Source organism: Lepisma saccharinum, chromosome 23 (genome assembly GCF_977018435.1).
Source record: "Lepisma saccharinum chromosome 23, izLepSacc3.1, whole genome shotgun sequence".
NCBI lineage: Eukaryota > Metazoa > Arthropoda > Insecta > Zygentoma > Lepismatidae > Lepisma > Lepisma saccharinum.
The window spans coordinates 7,245,174-7,266,817 of record NC_139251.1 but is presented as its reverse complement, the minus strand read 5'-3'; the positions used below and the strand labels follow the sequence as shown (position 1 = coordinate 7,266,817).

The 21,644-nt window shown below is 37.5% G+C and overlaps 2 protein-coding genes across 4 annotated transcripts in view; both read right to left on the bottom strand.

Moving 5' to 3' along the window:
• Nucleotides 1-959: 959 nt before the first annotated feature.
• Nucleotides 960-1,481, bottom strand: LOC145977856 (uncharacterized). The gene has a single exon (XM_083110179.1). It carries the CDS (start codon nucleotides 1,479-1,481, stop codon nucleotides 960-962), a length of 522 nt encoding a protein of 173 aa, XP_082966305.1.
• A 10,926-nt stretch (nucleotides 1,482-12,407) lies between these two features.
• The window catches only part of LOC146005398 (uncharacterized), a 55,030-nt gene continuing 45,793 nt past the window's right edge, over nucleotides 12,408-21,644 (bottom strand). For 2 of the 3 annotated variants that reach the window (XM_083144634.1, XM_083144633.1), the window contains exons 5-6: nucleotides 19,085-19,163; nucleotides 12,408-15,830 (exon numbers count right to left, since the gene is read on the bottom strand). In XM_083144634.1, coding sequence (XP_083000760.1) covers nucleotides 15,659-15,830; nucleotides 19,085-19,163 — 251 coding nt within the window. In that variant the 3' untranslated portion in view covers nucleotides 12,408-15,658. The remainder of the gene's footprint in view (nucleotides 15,831-19,084; nucleotides 19,164-21,644) is intronic. The other variant, XM_083144635.1, reaches the window with a different exon arrangement.

Here is a 21,644-nt window from a genome sequence, read left to right as displayed (position 1 = left end):
CAGTTTAAATATGCATGGATTAGGGGGTGGAGCTTAGACTGCATCCTGTGATTGGTTCGCTCTAGGTTCCAGTGTTTTCATTGGAAAATCATGCTTTTATGTAGAAGTGACTGAGTGGAGTCCCATGTCTCTATTGGTGTTTGTGCTTTATTTCTCAAGGGCTATTGTGATCCAGTCACAGGATGCAGTCTAAGCTCCACCCCCTAATCAACGAATACTTAAATTTACACTTGGTCTCCACTCAACATTCCCTGATGATCAGAGCAATGTATGAACTAGGAACATTGTATGTAGTGTTAACTTAGCTGGTAACCTGAGAACACCTGTTTGAATCACATCACCAGAAAAGGCACAATTCCTATTGAGATTTGTAGTAATATATGGTGTGCATGAGAAACTGCTATTCCACTTGCCTAGGAGGATTGCCAATCTGTGAAACCTTGAACAAAATTCAATAATTCTCTTAGAAAGTGAATTCATGGTAACTCATATCTTACACAGGTCACAGCAACGATTATCATTTAATGCCTAGATGGACGCAGAACAAGTCTCCAAAATGTTGGAGTAAAAGCAAAACAATGGTAAAAATCCTAATTCGTAGAATAGGAATTCACAACCACTGATCAGGTACAAAGAATATCACACATATCATCACCAGCCAGGTTAATTTGGCGTTAGACTAGAGAGCAACTGGGAAGGCGGTTGTCTGCTACCTTCGCGCAGTGTGTTGCCACATCCATGGCTGCGTGGATATGCGATGTATTTCGCATGCACCACAATGAAACGATGAACAAGATCTTTGTGCCAAAATAAAAAAAAGAAATTTCGTTTGACATTAAGCGAACAAATCGAAGCATTATTGTCTCCCTAAATACTACAATTATAAACATACAAATTAAATCGCAAAACAGAAATGAATAGGATAAGAATGCGGCAACTGAACATACATACCTGCGATTTTACTCAGATTCAGAAGATTCATTTTCACCCTCAGTGTCTTCGGAGTCGGAGTCCTGGAGGTTGATAACGAAGGGCTCCATGATGCTGTCTCGGGAGATTTCATGGTGATAATCCTCTTCTTGCAGACGTTCTGCATATTGCACACATTTATCCCAGGCAGAAACTGACACGTTCGCTACAGCCTCCTGCATCAACTTTTCGACATCAGCCATTTTAAAAGTGCTGTTCTTTTCTACAATGTAAGATTTCACTTGCGCCCAGATTAATTCGATAGGGTTGTATTGGCAATGGTACGGGGGCAGACGCATAACTCGGTGGCCGAATCCTCTTGCAAGTGTATCCACTTCGTATGATTTTGACGTCGGCTTGTGATCCCTGACCAAAAGTAAAAGCTCTGCTCTGGTTTGCGAAGATGCGTGGGGAATATTGTGTTTTTCCAGCCACGATATTATTTCTGCTTTCCTGGTATTTGTTGTTGGGGCCTTATTTAACTCTACAGAGTGTATGCTGGCATTATCCATAACTATAGTGGAATTTGGAAGAAGGTTCGGAATTCATTTTTCTTCAAACCACTGCTTAAAGACAGCACCAGTCATTTCATTGTGGTAATCGGTAGATGTGCTTTTCGATTTTGCCCTGAAAATCAATTTGCAATCGGGAAGGAAGCTGGTGTTTGCAGAGCCAATATGGCCATCAGATGCCCCCCCCCCCCTTTCCTACAGGAACTTTTAGACCACCCATACCATCGTTCATTTGCCAACATGTTTTTCGTGTGTGGTTCTGGTTAACCTACGTTTCATCGAGGTAGAAAACAGGTGATTTCCTTCTTGTTTGATGCAATGCATCTTTCGCAAGGATGCAGCTCTCGCAGCTACGATGTCCATCCTTTCCATTAACATCTTCCGACCATCATTGCACTTTCTATATTTAAACCCCATGGTCTTTAGACAAGGCTTCCAACAAATTTACATTGCGCCTTCATTTTTTTTGCGAGTTTCAATAATGTAGGAAATTCACCATTTCTGTACATGTTCAAATCTTCCCTGCGTAATATGCTCTTATCGAAATCATCAATATCGGTAACAGGCTTTTCGCGGCGAGGATTTTTGCCTGGTGATCGAAATAGAGCACTCCCGCTTGCACGAACAGATTTTTGCCCCTCGCTCACAATTATCTGCACGGAACGCAAATCTACGCTGCACGCCGCGGCAGTCCTTTCTTGAGGTCTGGCAACATTGCACTCAGCTTCGCCCTCCACAATCGTTTTCTGCTCGACCTCGATTTTAAAGTAATTGTACACGTTGTACACAATCTCACATGCTTGCTTGTGTAAAACACAACGCTTCCTATTCTCAGCTTCCATTGTGCACACTGATATGCCAAATATTGCTACTCCAATAGCCACAACCAAAACAGTAAATCACAGGCTAAGTACATTCCATACTGTTTTTAAGTTCCAAACTTGCACTCTCACATAATTATGTTTAGTTCATGACCTTTCTCTTCCATACTACGTGGAGAAGTGATTTAACAGTGAATCATTGTTCTTTTGATCATCTTTAAAAAGGCTAGAGACCAATTTAGTTGATTATTAGTTTGGTTGAATGAAATCCATCAAACTGGCCCAAGTAATTAAGAGACAATATTTTATTTCAGTGAGTATATCTAACAAACTATATATATGTAGTCTCATGGTGCTTGCACATTATGTAAATAAACTCGCATCAACTGGAACAGTGTTGTACATTCGTAAGAGCATACTGCCTCAAAGCAATTTAAGTAGACTTTAAGGCATGAATCTTCCGCTGCGCTCACACTTCAAGGTTTGTATGCAATAAACAAGCCAGTTTAACATGCATACAGAGGCAGAGCATGGTGCATACATGCTTTTATAGAAGTTTCTACTTTCTTAGGAAAAGGCTTTGCCTTCCTTCACTCTTCTGTTCCAGTAAGCAGCATATCTGGCTATGGTTTTGCAAATAAAATTCTGTGACCCTAAGTGATGCTGAGTTCTGTAGTCCTCACTTTATTGGTTGGAACAGTCGCATGTACCTTTTATGTCCATTTTGTCTCTGATGGGTCGTCCTGTTTATCCTGTATATATTGTCCCACATTCATAGGGTATGCAGTACTGGTGAGCACATTTTGTACTTTTCAACACCTCAGTCTGCTGTGCCGTAAACGAATGCCACCAAGTGTGACGTTCTGCTCGTGTGACTAAATTGACCCTAGAGTTTCTGTGGATACAAACAAGTAACAATTGCAGAATGCACAAAAATTTGCTGGTTGCAATCTGCAGTCAGCGATCCGAGAGCTCTCGAGTTTTCTGCGCATGACCGAAGTAGCAGAGTCCAATCGTAAACTGGGGGAGTTTGCAGAGGCGCTTCTTTGAAATGCGAGCAGCGCGACTGTCACGTGGGGAAAGAAAGCAATGTTGCCATCCGGAGAATATTGACACAAGATATTGGAAGTGCTCTGGCCGTGGAGAGGCATCTTTGCAAATGCTGAAGTCTTGAACGTAGCGCCAGTTCGGCATCTTTGACCCAACCCCAGAGGAAGCCGACCGGACCCATATCTGGTTTCGAGCCACCACCATGGGAGTCCGGAAGGGGCCCATTCTAAAGATGCCCCTATAAATGAAACTGCAATTCTTTACCCTACTATCCTTCCATTTTAAATTGTAAGAAGGACAAACGGCGTGGTTGTGATACAAAACAAGTCCTTGTCACAATCCTTTACTTCTGTGCATTTCCCTCAGTTTTCGATACTTATGTTCTGGTGGATAAGCATCCTCGCAGATTGGTAACACTGTTCAACATGCAACCATGAACGGCGTTCTCCCACCTGCCTTCCCCTCACGAACTTCCCCTTTTTCTTTGCCAACTGGAGCTCTCGGATCGCTGGTCAAACAGTATATGAATCATGGTTATGATGCACCTCAGGGTTCCTGAAGAACCTCCTTGTTAAGCGAATAGAAATTAGTTCAACTAAACTTTGCATAAATACTTTTCATGCTGAAAAGACACAATAGAAATAATCTCAAGAGTTATAATACCACTTGTCAAGATTCAGGGTGGTTACAAACAAGCAGAAATGAAATTCAATGACTTTTCCAGGACAACATTTACATTTTCCCTGACATTTACAAACTAAATTAAATCGATGTTTTTGAAAATGGAAATAATAAACTCATACAGATCCAGGTATGGATTTATTAAGTACCCATATTATCTTCTATGAAATTGACTTAATTTCTCCATTCTCTATGATTTGAATTCAAACAGCAAAACAGTGAATTTAGAAAATTATTACAATTCACAAGCTAGGGAAGGATTATGGAATTATATCATACACAGTAAGTTTGCAGGACAATACAATGATCTCCCCTCAAATATTGATATATTTTCCTCCGAGTTTGCCTTTTGGTCTTCCATCAGAAGAAATGTTTGTAATTAATATCACATAGTGCCATCTTTTACTTATTTTTTTGTTCATTTTCTATTCACTTTTATGTTGTTTTGTTACTCTTAATTATTTTTTATTTATTTTTTTAAATTTTTATTTTATTTTTATGCTTATTATAATTATTGCTTTCTCATTTTTGACAATTTCAGTGTAAAATGGCCACCTGTGTATATCTGAAATTTTCTCAATAAATAAATAAATAAAATACTTAATTACTTTTAAAGTTATGACTAAATGAGATAAAAGTGAAGAGTGATTGAATAAGAAATACAATTTGTAATTTATCAGTCTCCTTATTCATTCTCGGCATTATATGTTGATATTTCCACTGAAGTTTGGAACACACTGCTTGCAAAAATCATGAGTGCAGCCTCATTTTTCGATGCATAAAGCTACTTCTCTCTTCTCTGTAAAGCAAACAACTTGTAAGTCACATGGCCTACACCTCTTCGTGAGAGTTTGATATCTTTAAAGTTATTTTGGGAAAGTTATTTTCCATACCCCCTTTTTAATTTTAAGGTAAGGGTTTTAGATAATGGAATTTTCCACTTATACCGCGTGAGGCACCTAAAAGTACCACCTGAAATAGCGAAGAAACCAGAAACAGTAGCGATGTGAGGTTTGCGGGAAACAATATCATCAAATGGGGCTCGTAAATCGGAGGTATGGGGTGGGTCGAAAAATATCGACAAATGGGGCATCTGGAGCAAAATCATATTTTTTTAATGGAACGATATACAATAACATGCATAATATAAAAGAGCACATACAGAGAAACACAATGCCATTGGTCTCATACATCTACTGCACATAGGAACGAAGATATGGCCATGTGAAAATATGTAAACAAACTAACAAGTGGCCCACTTGACCGTCAGTACCACGGCATGTACAAGTATGAGATGTCGGAAGCCATTGGACAAGATGAAGACAGAACGTGTTAAAGGAAGAAAAAATACAGTAGACATCGTCAGCACCATGTATTTGACAGTGTTACAGCATAATGAAAATGACCATGACAGTATGTCGAAGAACCACTGCGTAAGAAGTGAAAACCTGTCAAAGTGTGTGTTCAAAGTGGTGGCCGTCAGCTGTGATACAGGCAACAAGGCGCCCACGCAAAGATCATTGCACAGAATGTAGCATCCCGTAGGGAATGTCCCTACAGGCCGCAGTAATGCGGTGTTGCATATCCTCTGGAGTTGTTGGCACATCCCGGTAGACAATGTCCTTCAGCTTTCCCCACAGGAAAAAGTCTAACGGTGTCAAATCTGGGGAACGAGCCGGCCATTTGACAGGCCCTCCATGTGCAATTCAACGATTTGGAAATGTATTTTCCACACCTGCTGTAGCACATCTTGCACTGTGAGCTGGGCACCCGTCATGTTGGTACCACATTTCCCTCCTTGTCTGAAGTGGTATGTCCTCCAATAGTACAGGCAGTTCATGTTGTAAAAACTGTATGTATCGGTCAGCATTCAGTGTCCCTTGCATAAAAAAAGGGCCAATGAGATGTTCACCCACTATACCACACCACACGTTCACACTCCATGGGCGCTGGCGTTCCACTTGGCGAAGCCAATGTGGATTTGTCACCGACCAATAGTGCATGTTCCTTAGGTTGACATTTCCATGATTGGTAAAAGTTGCCTCGTCAGTGAAGAGGATACGTGACAAATCGGGTGTGTCGTGTCGTAACATCCATGTGCAAAACCGAACACGGTCCACAAAATCATTCCCGTGAAGTTCCTGATGGAGGGAGATATGATATGGGTGAAACTTGTGTGTGTGCAGCATGCGCAATACACTTCGCTGACTCATCCCAGCATCCCTGGCAATTTCACGGGAGCTAACGTGCGGATTCACAGCAACAGCGGCGAGAACATTTGTTGCACCTGCCTCACCTGTAGTTGGCTTGTTCCGCACAAGTGCTCGTGGTGTTACACTTCCGGTGTCTCTTAATTTCATAAATAACTTACCAAACAGACGTCGAGATGGCTGTCGTCTGTCGGGATATCTCTCTGCGTACACACGGTAGGCTTCTGAGGCATTCTTTCGGCATTCCCCATAAATCAGGATCATGTCCGCTTTTTCTATGTTTGTGAACACCATAATCTTCGCTCTTACCACTACGACTGCTTGTTATGAACTAACACGATCTCGTGGACCTGCTATCAAAACTTGCTCTGCGTAAAGGCAGTTCTGTCAGGCACCTGAGAAGTCTTACATGCTGTGGTACTGGCGGTCAAGTGGGCCACTTGTTAGTTTGTTTACATATTTTCACATGGCCATATCTTCATTCCTATGTGCAGTAGATGCATGAGACCAACGGTGTTGTGTTTCTCTGTGTATGCTCTTTTATATTATGCATGTTATTGTATATCATTCTATTTAAAAAAAATATGACTTTGCTCCAGATGCCCCATTTGTTGATATTTTTCGACCCACCCCATACCTCCGATTTACGAGCCCCATTTGATATTATTGTTTCCCGCAAACCTCACATCGCTACCGTTTCTGGTTTCTTCGCTATTTCAGGTGGTACTTTTAGGTGCCTCACGCGGTATACTGAAGGGTGCATGCATAATGACCATAAGTGGCGATGCATCCAAAAATTTTAAATCAATCAATCTCACGTGACAGATACCGATATATTATGGCATCAAAAATTATCATTATCTTCCTTTGACTTGTTAGTGTTAAGTTTCCCAAAATTCGCATTTTTGTCTTAGAACATTTTTCTGCCAAATATACCAAAACTTAATACTTCATTGTGCTTTTAAACTATTATTTTAAATTGTAAGTCACATGATCTACGTATTTTCGTGATGGTTTGATATGTTGGAACAGATTTTTGAGGAAGTAAAAGTAAAGTACCTCCAGGTACCTGCTTGATAGATGCTGGGTGGGCACCGGAGCAGTGTGAATAGGTGGAAAAGATCCCGGTTCTCCCCACAGGGGATCGACCCCAGGCCTCTCGCATGGTAGTCAGATGCCCTAACGACTGAGCTCCATTATTTCTCGCTCGACAAATCCAATGGTGCGCACTTAGCTTGGTAATTCAAAACACATCTCGCGCGACAAATACTGAAAATGTGGCTCCCGTGTGACGGTAGATACACACTCGATCTCCTGTTAGAACCCTGCCACTTTGCTCTGTGATGCAAATGGTTTTGATAGAAGTTGAAAAAATCGTGGGAAATACGTGATTGAATGTGGCTGTGGGAATTATTCCATGTATAACAAGCATTATAGTTTACTCTTGAATAAAATGTTGGAAAACTTGCACGTTCTTTGTACACAAACATGGCCTAGAAAAGACAAAAATTATGGATTTCATGGAATTTTTAGTTGTTTTAGGATATTTTTTTTAAAAAAAATCGCTAAAAACGCCAACAATTAGCATTTTATGCCAAATTCGCATTATTTCGAATGGGCGAAAAATGTGTCCAGACATCACTGCACATTCATAAACACAACTTCGCAGCAATTACCATTTTTCACGGTTTTCGAGTTTGCGAAAAATCAATGTCCCTACTAATTAGAAATTACTTTTTGGACACACCTCGTATAAATCTGTAGATGGAAAGTGAAAATTTAGCAGAGCTCGCAGAGAAATGTCAATTCTTGAAGAAAGTGATTTGCTTCCAGGATTGAATGATTCGAGTAAATATATTAAAATTATTATTATTATTTTATTTCATAATATTGGACATTAACTTCACTCAGTGAGAGATGAATGACCCCCTCATGAGTTTAAACAGACAGGACAGAGAGTGGCGTTAATTTCATTGCAATACTAGTGTTGCAGTAAATTTGAGGTTGGGAGTATGCGCTTGCCAATTTTTATAATGTTCACCAATGCAGATTTATGTTTCACTGCTTCGTGATAGTATTCAATATTTATCCTGTTTTGTTGGATTCTTCTTGATATCTAAGAATAGTGCAATGTCATTGTAAACGTATGTTAACTTGTGCGAAACCAGTAATACGTCAGGATGATGAAAGAAAACCTTCGTAAGCACTGCTACATTAAATAAGGTGAAGTGAGCCAGAAGATAAATAAAATTCCAGCAGCATATTTGCAGTCTAAAGCTCTTCTTGTTTATGAATGTCATTTTTGTTGGATGTTGCAGTCCAAAGACATCCAACAAAAATCAATTGCATATGAGTGCCATGCATGGAATTTCTGTTGTATATTGTAGCAAGATACTTTGTCGGGTGGCGATATATTCGAAAAAAAAAATTGTATGTATCAATGGAGCCTATTTGTTTCCATGTTCCTCCAGTTTGCCCAACAAAATGCGTTACTACGACGTCCGACAACTATCAGACTGCGCCAGCTGCTCCTATCCCCTCAATCTGTTGACAGTTCTGTCCCCTTACTACTCCCATAAGGACAAGAAAAAATGATAATTCAATGCATTTTCACGTAATACAAGGTAACCAAAAAAGTTATTGCAGTTTTTGACGTCCCATTAATCATGCGCTCACAGAGAGGAAATGAAATGACGAACGTGCCTGCCAAGCGATCAGGAGTTAGTCTGACCATCGACTGTCAGTAATACAGGCACGTTGCACACACACAGCAATCATAGCTAGTCCAGTGTCGAAGAGAAATGGAGGTATCGAAGCAGCTTTTTGTTCGCGTGTGTTTGTTGTATGACTTTAAAGTGGGCCTGTCAGCTGCCGCATCAAGTCGCCGCATTTGCCAGGCATTTGGGGAGAATGCCGTGAACGAACTCACTGCCAGGCATTGATTCCAGAAATTCCGTTTGGGAGATGTGAGCCTTTCGGATGAACCTCGGATGAACCTCGCAGTGGACGACCACATGTGTTGGATGACGAGGCCCTGAAAGCAGCCATCAAGGAGGACAGTGGTCTAACATGTGAAGAACTTGCAGAAAGGTTCCAGGTTTCTTGTGCATAAAAGGGGCCTAAAAGTTGAGGCCGAAACTTAGCAACAAGATTTCCTGTTCCCGTGCAGAGTTCCATAATGTCATCTTAAAAAAAAAAAAAAAAAAAATTAAGACAAAATTCTCTGACTTCTCCCAGTTTTCCAGGTCTGTTGCCACCCTGAGATTGTACACACTACTTAAGTCTACAAGATCTCACTACAGTACCATTTTTATACTCGTACTGGAAACTACGTCACTCCATAAGGGCTGCGAGTCTGATTTTGTACCTATTTTATCTGAAATACAATTGCTGAAATAACGTCTCACTAAGAATTTAATCTTTAACAACCTGTTTATTTTGTCCTAATTCAACAAGAATTATGTGGTAACAGTCTTGGGTATACTATTCCAATAGTTTTTCACATTCGCTTCAATCAAGCATTCTTCATTGCAACAACATCTAATCTTCAATTGGTAACACTACTTTGAATCGCGTAGTAAAATATCGTACGTTCAATAAATATACAAATGCGCACGTAAAAATGCAATCCTAACAACTTTGCAATAATAATAACAATAATAATAATAATAATTTATTCAATCAATTCAATTTACCATTGAAATATATAGTTTTATGCTTATTCATTTAACGCTCTTTTTGCCAGATAATTAAAATGCTCATTTACATTTTTTATTTGATTTACCCAAGTGGGGGAATAGTGGGGGAGATTATCGAAACTTTACTTGCTTTCTTGCCCCTCCAAAAATTCAACAAGAAATCGTGATAAGTTTCCTTAGTATTTACGCAAAGAACTATCGTATTGCAACCCAGATATATTACAATTATACAAAGTTCATTTTTCTCTCTTTCTTATTTTCCACTCGATTCATTACGCGTGTCTCTACATTATGCATTAGTCGAATTTTCGTTCCAATTTAACTAGTTCACCGAATCTAATGCACTTTCCACTACGTAGAATTTGACCCAAAGCAACATTTCACTTAGCACCTACATTAATGCTTTTGTCTCTGACAACGTTGCCGCATCTACAAGTCCTCGTCGTATTATTAGAGGTTTTGACAGCTCTCCGCTTTCCAACGTCCCTGCAATCACTGGCAATCGGTATGCTTGTTTGGCTTCAAGGTTGCTTGAAAGAATCCCATGGCTTCATTCGGCATCCTTCTACTCAAGGAAAAATCCAGACAAGAAAATTGGCAACATCGGATCCAGCAGTTTTCATGAACATCGTGCACGTTTGGTTTGGCTTCTCAAATGAATACGTGTCTGTCACAAAAACTACGAATTCTTCCGGCATGGTCTCCAACAAATCAAAATGCAATTGGAAGAAAAATTGAACTTGGCACATTTCCATCGTTATGAGTACTGGTAAATTCTTGATGAGTAGAAATGGTCAAAAACACAGTTGTTCAATTGCAGGATGGCAAGTAATAAAAATATTTCACTAGACAAACATGTCTTATCCATTTGCATATGTACAATGCAGAAATAGGCCAGCTTATGCAATGTTCGACCACGACTTACTCCTCGGCTGTTATGTATGTCAATAGGCCAGCATGCCTATTCCCCGGAGTTCCTTGATCTGGCATCTTTCGAGGTACTCTCTGAGTGTCTGTTTGTGCTGTGTTTTCCTACCAAGCGAGAGAAAGTGAAGGCACGCATAGTGCTGCCTTCTAATGGAGTTATGAGAAAACACTCTCAAACAAATAACATCAAAAGAGCGAAAGCATCAACAGTGGCTTGTGACTGAAGATTGCGAAAACTATTATTTATAGCTTTTCTTCGTGATTTTCACCACACAAGCAAGGAATCATTTTACTAAATGGTATATTTCATAAAATGAACAAATTGAAGCTGGCTATATTATTTTACCCCAATTAAAATAAAATAAATAAAAAAAATTACAAGTAAAACGCCCTTATGACAAAATTGGGCATAAAGTTAAAACTAATTGCTAATCTTCTGTTGTTATAACAAAAACTCTCCCTCTGGAAATTTTTGTTGACGGGGATTTATGAGGCCAAGCAGGATTTCACAACAATTGGCAGTACTCCTCCATATCTAAGACGAGTTTCAGACCAGAAATGCCCTCTTCTATGAACAATGCATTCTTTCAAATAAGCAGTTCTTAAAAATGTATAACTGAACTATTTTTCTTGTTGGGACTAAACTTGAACATATAACTCAAAAATCTGTAAAGTGTGTTCGAAACTTAACTATACACCTATATAGCATTCCGTGCGCTGTGAGTAATGTTTTCTGCAAAGGTTGGTAATCCTGCATTGCGTGCAGTTTGCTTCTGAGAGCCAGTCAGGCTGGTGCTTTGAGACGAGAAGGTGTGTCTGGTTCTTTGTTGTTCGTCGCCAGACTGATAACTGAAATATAACAGTGCACAACCTTAGGGAAAATGCAAGAACAGCCTGAAAGACATGTACTATCGCGAAATGTGTAACTCCAATTTTACTCTATGCTTAAAAAGGAGACTGTGTAATAGTTCGTTACTTGCACTTGCGTTTCATCCTTACTTAATGAAAAACATAAGATCTGGGTTCCACTCTACATGTTTATAATTTTGTGTCTGAACATGGTTTCCACACCATGGCTTGCTTAACCATCCCCTCCCCAACTAACAATTCACACTCTGAGCACTGGATAAGACAAGTTGTAATAGAACACAATAATGCGATGCTTGTTTTCAAAAGTACAATTATTTAATATTCTTCAAGGATTAATTGGTTATTAAAATTAATAATGAAGATTTCAAACAGGTAAACTTTATTTTCATGTAACGGATAGTTGATTACTTGAAGTTGCAGTACCTAATATATTTCTTCAGGATTAACGGAATCAAAATTTAGCCCCACATTATTTTTAAGGAGGAGGGGGCAAGGGGGGGGGGGGTAAAAGAGTGCAGTCACATCCACAGCTTCATTGACTAAAGTGAAAATCTACTTCAACCTTTCAACAACTCAGCTACATACATTATGAATATGAAACATTGGAAAGTTTTTTGTTTTCAAGAATACAATAAATTATTACATAATAAAAGTAATGAAGTGTATGAATTTTATTTCTTCATCTTTATTTCATCTACAAAATAAATTGTGTTTTGATGAAGCATTTCTTGCAAGTTTAAACTTTATCTCTGCTATCTATCAGTACCTTATATAACATATAACTAAGAACAATACTTTATCATAACCTTCAGATGTACACGAAATATGACTCTTGTTTCTAGAAGAGAGAATAACAAACAACAATGTGTAAAATAAAAATAGTTATTTTGCTTGTACACTAAATTTCCTGTAGGAACAGTTTCTCTCCTCAATAGTTTCCACAGCAGAGTAATATAAATACAAACACATACTTTCTTTTTTAAAAAAATATAATACATTACGAATATATGAAATGCATATTTATGCTACACAAATTTTCTTACAAACATGCAAATTATGAAAAACAAAACCATATTAAAATAGTAAGTGCAAATAATGTGAGGATTATTTTTGAAATGAAATATGAACTTTCAGAAAAGAAGAAAAGCATACTGAAATACTTCATGACAAGTTGTAATTCCAGATTACAAATGAACAAATACCATGTTGAAAAAAGGGACAAAAGCGAAAGCACACTATATTTGAAATTGTTACTATTATTGGGGCTTATGCTAACACCAACCAACAAATGCACTGACGACAAAATATATTAACTTTATTTCAATATCCATCAGGTTTGTGAAATAGGAAAGGGTACTTTTACACAATGCATATTTAGTAATCAATGAGATTAAACTTTCTGAAATGTTACACAACTTATTTTTACCTAAGAGAAAAGCAAATGCTAGGTAATAATATAAAAAAATATACCAATTTAAAAGATAGAAGAAATATAAAAACCAAAGAACATAGTAAAATGAAACAAAGAGCATAGTAAAATAAAAGAATAGAGAATTATAAAAGCAACTTAAGGAAAACCTCGTTCCTAGTTCATTCACAACACACACACAAATATGGCTAAATTTCAAGACAAAAAAAACAAACAAGTATACTATTTAATACTGACAAATATTTCAACTCGTTCCATGAGCTCTTTAGTACAATTTCTAAGTCTCTAGAAAATGTCAAAACAACTTGTTTACCATATAACCCCTTTTTGTATGTCTTCCTATTGTGATTAGTCCATGCAATATAAAAGGCATGATCATGAAATAATGTGTAATTTGTTGTCTGTGGAAAGAGAAGAGCACGCATTTGGATTATATTACCCACCGCAAACTTTCATTCTCTTTTCTGTGGCAAAATGACTTGTAAATTGCCACCTTTGTGTCACGAAACTTTAACCAAATCTTGTGAGCAATATAAAAACCAATGAACACAATCATTCACCAAAAAACATGCCTCACTGAAGAAGAAGGCACAAAATATTGGCTTCAGTGTACACACATGTGTGTAACATTCACATATCACATGTCAGCTATGTAAAAGTAACATCATTTACACAATCATACTTGACATATACTCTTGATGCTAAGGCCAGCACCTACTATACAAAAATGAGATTCAGCAGTATCCACATTGTTGAAATGGTGTGGAATATCACAGACATCATTGTTACAAATCACTAAGAACTCTTGCAATGTTGTAAAATTAATACATATGACTAGTTTTAATTTACAATAAACATAGTTGTGAGATCCTATTTTGTACCTTATAAACAGTGTTTGACAGTTTGACACAATGCAAACATTTCGAGTTAGAAACACTTTTGCACTGTAAAATCCTGATTGAAAGTGAACAGTCTTTAACAATGTCCATGTAACTGTACATATTAATTTATCACAAATATAGTAATTTAAATTAATAGTTGTCAATTTTGCAAAAGTAAATTTATTGCATAATTGAGCAGAGAAAGAAAAAAACAACTATTACTGTGGAATAATAAAAGTAAGTGTTACTAAATGAAGAGAGTCATATCACACTTATTCATTAATCACATCAAAGGCATAATGAATATTACCGATTTTCCCCCTCTTTAAGATGTTGAGGGAAAGGAGATGAGTTCATCATGCTGTGACCTTTCATATAGAAAAAGACTGAAACACATGGAAATGGTCGTTAACAAAGGAATAATTGCTACTATATTGTAGCAATTATCCTTATGATGTACAATTATTAATTAGTGTTAAAACTCATTAAACATATGAAATAAAGGAAACCGAAGTTCTACTACAGTAATAACTAGCTTGTTTCTCATCTTCCATTTCAGTGACATTTGAAACACTGAAGAATTACAAATTGCACTTGTTAGGCACATGCTTAATATAATGTTATACTGCATAACAACTTCGGAAAGTAAATGTTTGAGGACATTAGTTTAGTTTTATAACATGGTTTTTCTGCAAAATTTGCACACATTATATGCACTAATAAAAATTTTAAAAAATGGGGAAATTAAAAGAGTAAGTCTGCATTTAAAAAAATATAACTGAAAATGAATGAACATTGTAAAACATTCACATTATTAACATTGTTCATTAATTATATTTTAAATTTCTTGATTTGTGCGAAAAGTGTAAACTGTACATAGCAGTAAATCCTAAACTCTCCTCTAGTAATCCTGAACTGTATTTCTGAATGTTATTTCACAGTAGAATAATAATAATAAAAAAAGTAAATATTAATTTAAGATTCTACATGTAGGATTTGATTTCATAATGCTATATATAAGATTATATATATTCTCAGTACAGGACAAGTTTTAAGGTCATACTACTTGAAAAAGTGACCCTACTTAACTTACACTGTTTAGTCAAATATTAAAATAAACAATAAAATTAGAAAGAAAGGGAAAAAGAATTAATGAAGTTATTTACACAAAGCAACTGCATTACTCAGAAGTATTAATAATTAAGGAACAGAAGAACCAAAACTAGTTTAATTCATCTTTATGCGTATTTTGCAGTATTACTCCTGATTGCTATCTAGTGAAAAATATTATAAAAAAAGCTGTTTCCTTTTAGAAATAGAAGTTTACAAAATTTAATTAACGGAACTAATAGCATAAAGCAGAAATACAGGTAAGAATCATACAGAAGACTGAAAAACTTATCCTGCAGTACAGCATGGGCATTTTCACATAGTAAGTGGGTCTGTTTTCTAATTCAATAAATATTAACCATGATTTAATTCCTGATAACGGAAGCAAGGATGACATTGTCAAAGATGGAAAAGTTGACAATTCATATGAAAATAATACAAAAATATCAACACAAGGAACAAAAATTATATTATCCTCAGTCCAATTGGTGATAAAGTTTTTACGGCGAGCTATGTGATGAATTGTTCAACAACTGAGCTCTCTTGTCTGGACTCAGTGGATCCTCACCATCAATCCAGCTCTGTTCTCTGAGGAAGTCTAAGACACGAACCATGCCTTCCTTGTTCCAGTGCACCAAGTCTGGTCGTCGGTTGGAAGGGCAGCCCATGAAACTGCAAAATATCAGAATCATAACTACACAAACAGGATCACATGAAGCTAAGCCATGTGTTATTAACTAACAGACTAAAAACAGCTTCCAAGCGCTACAAAATAGATCGGATTGACGAGCCTATCCAAAGTGACATGAGGATAACTGGACGAGAAATTGCACATTATCTCAACATTGGACACAGTGCTATACAGGACATCATATAGACTGTTGGTTATCACAAGCACAATGTCAATTTGTAACATTAAATGCCCGTATCCATACAGCTGTGCACACAATACCGGAAATTGAAAAGATGGGCTGGGAGCTAATGCCACACCCTCCCTACATACTAGACCTAGCCCTCTGACTTTTACTTGCTTGTTATATTGAAGAACAGCATTCCGGGTAACAAGTTTGACAACAATGACGAGGTGAAGGATGAGATTCACAGGTGGCTACATCATGCCAAAATGGACTTCCACGAGTGGCATTTTCCAGCTGCTGTTACGGTGGCGCAAATGCGTGGACCAATCTGCATGTTTCTTTTTTTATTGATTGATTTTGTGTTTTAAGTGGAATCCCAACCACTATGTTCCTTCACCAGGTATTGAACCTGGGACCCCTTAATTACAAGGCAACGATGCTACCACTACGCCATCGGGGAGGCCCTATCTGCATGTTATGTGGAAAAGTAACAATAAAGTACAAGTTATGTATTATCATAGATAGAACATTGGACATTTTCCAAGGCTGATGAGGAAAATTAACAACTGGAAGGACTTGAAGAGGAAAGAAATACACAAAGACGAACAACATAATCATGGAAACAAGGCTTAATGGTGTTATAATTGGACATTTTCCAAGGCTGATGAGGAAAATTAACAACTGGAAGGACTTGAAGAGGAAAGAAATACACAAAGACGAACAACATAATCATGGAAACAAGCCTTAATGGTGTTATAACTTACAGTGATCTAATACAGTGACTTTCTTAGCCTCGGTGACTGCACAGCGGCAGCTAGCACGACAGTCAACAAGAATGCATGAGCCAGCAAACTGGATGCAACATTTGCGTAAGTGGAACCACTAGCTACGTAATGAAATAAGCTTGTACAATGACATGGAGATTTACAATCAAAATTAGCATATACCTTGTTGCAAGAGGTGTTGGAAATGATGGCGTCCTGCTTTCACATATTGATGACATTTTGTAAGGAAATTTTCTCTATCATGTACCACTTCCTCTTCCAAAATTGCATTTTTTACTCTCCTGATATTTTCTTTCAATTCTCCTAATGTATGGTTTCAGGTTTAAAAGCTTGGCAGCTCGCCACACGGACAACATGGAGATGTTTGTTTCTTGTGCATGGTGCCAGAGGGATTTTTGACGAGTACGTTTGAATCGTGCTCCAACATTGTCTAATTTCTTTTCAGTAAGGATATGCCATTCCACCCTTCCCTTCTTATCAAGAACAGACTCTGTTTCCCTAAATTTGTTTACAAGTTTCCAAACACACACTCTGTGTGGAATGAGAACATCTGGGAATTCTGCTGCAAAATGCCTTCTAACTTCCCTACAAGAATTCATAATTACTTGAGAGTTGTACATAAAAAAATGTTGTTTTAAATTGTACGTGGAATTATTAGACTGCAGCAAAACACCAGTAATACGCAAACTACAAAAAGAAAAATCTAAAATACTTGCGAATAACCTTAACACTTCACAAACATGTGCAAACTGGATAATGAAGCACTGACGCATCCAGTGGCAAGTTAACATACAGCTGCAGGTCTAAATGAAGGCAGATGTGCTGAGCTAACTGCCCCTCCGCGGCCACCGAGTCTAAGCAAGGCACTGCATATTTATATATTACATTATTACAACTCTCCGAACTCCGTGAATATCAATGTCTTATTCACCTAACAAGAAGAAAAAGAAAGATGAGAGGGTGAGATTTGAACCTACGATGTTTTGTTCTTGGCGAAAAAAAGCATAAGAGTGCAACCATTTTACAAACTGCTCTATTAGAGTACTAACTAGGGCACTGTAAAACATGTTGGCCTCTGTGGAAACAAGCATGTGCCCGAGTTCCGAACCATTTTTTCACACATGTGAAGCAAAAGATGCACTTTGCAGAATCGCCTGGTACTGTGCAAGGTTTCGTTACTGAAATTTAGCCTAAAATCATGAGAAATTTCTCTTTTTATTCAAATGTGAGGGCAAATCTCCCCAAGTGGAGGAGAACCTGTTCAGTGTTTCAAACTGCATATAAATTACTCTCTCTTCAATTCCAGAACAAAGAATTGTAAATATTTTTTCGACATTGTGTATTGTACTACTCATTTAGGGTTTCTAACTTCATGTAATGCGAAAGAATGAAACAATTTCTCGAAGAGCGTTACCAATTAGAAAGAAGAACTGCTGTAAATATGTTGACTCTGAAATGCTAGGTTGCCACATTTACAAATTAAGGACTTTTTAATTTTTTGAGGGTGGACAAAGAAGGTGTTGCGGAGATTGTTTCACTTATAAAAATATTACTACATGAAACTTATCTTTCCAATCAGCCTCATATTCGGGCATTAGCATTGGCTATGTGGAAATATAAATGTAAATAACCATCATCATCATCATCCTTCGCCATTTCCTGACCATGACTGGGTCGTCATAGAAGTCAAGCCTCTCCGTTTTCTTCTGGACTTCTCCATTCCTGTCTTTCCACAGTGTTCCAATCTTGCCCTCTTTTCCTAACACTCTCTCCTATCTGCTCTTTCCACCGACATGCTGGTCTCCCCCTAGAACTTATTCCCACTCCTTGTGCATTGTAAGCTATTACTGGAAGTCTTAATGCACTCGTCCACTCATGTGTTCGAACCTTCTCATCTGTGCCTGATCTATCCTGTCCTGAAGCTTCACCACACCCACTGTCTGTCGGATCTCCTCATTCCTTATTCTATCCCTTCTCGTCTTCCCCAATATACTCCTTAAAAATTTCATCTTCACTGCCTGAAACCTTCTTTTGTCACTCACTGTCATTGTCCAACTAAAAGATTTCAAAATACATAATTCTTTGAATTTAGGTGCATTCTCCAACTTTACTTTCAGATACATTTCATATTTATAAATTGTTTGTTTGGAAGCAGAAATACAAACATACGTACAGAACACATAATATGAGATTAAGCGTTTCTTGCTAATTCTAATTAAAAAGTAAATATAATGACATTAATATTATATTTATTTCTCATAAAAAGAAAAGAAAAAAGACTTACCTTTCAAAAAGTCTTGTATTGACCTGATTTGGTGCTAAAAGAAACAAAGGAGCGATGTCAACAACTCTGACAGTTTTGCCTGAAAAAAACAACAACATGCAATTCATATATATACCCTAACCATAAGATATCATACAAGCATATGAAGATTGATTGATTGAATTGGTGTTTTAAGTCCACTTTGTGCACAGTAAGGCTAATCGGGACTGAACCTACAGTTTAAAGTGGGATCCGAACCACTATGAGCCTCCACCGGGTATTCAACCCGTGACCCTGTGATTACAAGGCAACAAGAATATGAAGAAAATTAAGAACTGACACAGTGCCTAAAGTTAATGTTCTCTTGCTTTATTTTAGTACAATTCAAAAACTGATTATTGAAATTGAAATAAGTTCTAAAAATATTAAGCTTGAAAAATCCTGAAGTAGGTTCCAAAAAAAAACATAAATGGTAAAAAATTCCTGAAAAATGCTGATTACATGCAATCGTTAAAAAAAATTACAATAACCGTATGAAATTTTAGTAGGTATATATAACAATCAAATTTTAATTTGTATGCATCATTTTTAAAATTATCCACAAATTGTTGTAATACTAAATTTGTGCTTGCTGTTAGCAAAAGTTACTTGTTGATGTGAAAAATGAATTTAGTGTGTATAATTTGATGCACAATATCAGGGTGGAATTCCTTTAATTCCGGAAATTATATGTAAATTATTGGCTCTGGGAATTATGCATGAATTATTTATTGGCTCTAGGGATTATGCGTGAATTTTGATAAAACATGAAAAAAAAAGGTACAAGCAGATGTTTTCTCTATTCCAAATTTTTTTCTCCGTTGAAGTGAAAAATTGCAACTTTTATTAATGCAAATCCCATTAAATTTATACATATTTATTAATGCCCTGAGGCAAGTTTCTCTCAGTTTAGCTCATATTTTTATTTTTCATCGAGGAGGAAAAACAAAGTTGCATGGAAAATAAAGCAGAATTTTCTCAATCCATTTATTTTGTTAGTGTCTTTTGCAGAACAATCTACCTGACAGACAGAAGATTATTGCAAGATCCTGTAAGACATCTTGAAGTTGATTAGGTAAATTTTGGGGCGCATTGGAATCAAACAGACCCTTTATATTGTTAAATATTTGTGTGTGTGTGTGTGTGTGTGGCACCAACGTAAAGTTGGTATAAAGAAAACTTCTGCTTGTACCTTTGAATTTTTGGAAAGTTCACCTTGATAATCGAGGATTAGCTATATTTGAATATTATCATGGTACAAGTGACCACCCTGAATCTATTTAATGTTAACCACAGTCAAACTCCACCCCTTGTCTACGAGAAACATTTTACATGCTGAAAATTATCTTTCTGCCATTTGTTGGAGGAAGAGGAAGGTTGAGCGAGATGTGTGACTTGACACCTTGTCTTGATGCACCCACACACGATTCTGATCCCTCCCGTAGAGATGGGGAATGTCATAGCAATAAACTGGTGTCAAGATGTTAGCCTGAAAATAATCAGAATTAACCTTCGTATTTTTGGCAACACAATGTATGGTCAGCTTGCCATTGTACGAGTATCCAGCAATGATCATGAAACCTGTGCAAAAACTTTCCTTACATTCAGTGAACCATCTTTGAAAGTCCCTCGAACCTGTCGATCAATAAAAATTTGCACGTGGCTTGTGACAGTCATCAAGATAAACATATATACCTTGTCCAATGTAACAAGGAACTTCCATTTTTCACCTGACAGGTGCCGCTCATAAAGCTTTCGACAGTTGTTGCGACGTTCCTGGATGTGTTTTGGCAAGAGCTTATGAACACTCCCCTTGCGTCGCTTTTCCAAACACAAATCGTGGTCAATGATGGTGTGCACTCTTCAGTGATGTTTGTAGCCGGTTTGCGATACTTCTCTGTGTGGCTGGATTCTCCCTGGTGACCAGACATCCCAAATTGTAGCTTGTATGCGGCTAGTGGCAGGCCGGGAGTTGGCCTGTTTCTGCCCCACAGGAATCATCCCAAGCCTCATGTTACCTGCCCCTTTCAACACCTGTGATATGCCATTTCTGGACAGAGTGAATCCACGCTCCTTGCACAGTTTTATAATGGCACTATAACTGTAGTTTAAGTCGGAAAGTGCATATATGTAACCCTCCCAATATGCACTGATTTTCGGCAGCATTCTTTTCGATACGCAATGACCACACCTGTCACGCACAGTCAACAGTCTAACGTGCCCACACGACTGGCAGCTTCGTTCTCTTCACGCTTGGTGGTGCTCCAAAAGGTGCAATTACTTGGGGGCGGAATCAACAGAAAACATGTTTCATACACACCAATCACTGAATTGTTTCGTCACCAACCGAGTAAATGCCCCTGAGACATAAAAATTCTGTCAAACCTAAAATAATGTTTAATTTAGGCACATAAACCTAAAATAGGTTCTAACACGCAAAATATGTTATTTTAGGCCTTTCCACCCATTTGCCTGTGAACTGAGGCCATTGTCAAACTTTTTCCTCCATTAATAAACTTGCTGGTGTGGTAAGCATGCACAG

Bases quoted from the DNA above. Each gene is read 5' to 3' on its own strand.
- LOC145977856 (XM_083110179.1), bottom strand. From the start codon at position 1,481: ATGGATAATGCCAGCATACACTCTGTAGAGTTAAATAAGGCCCCAACA.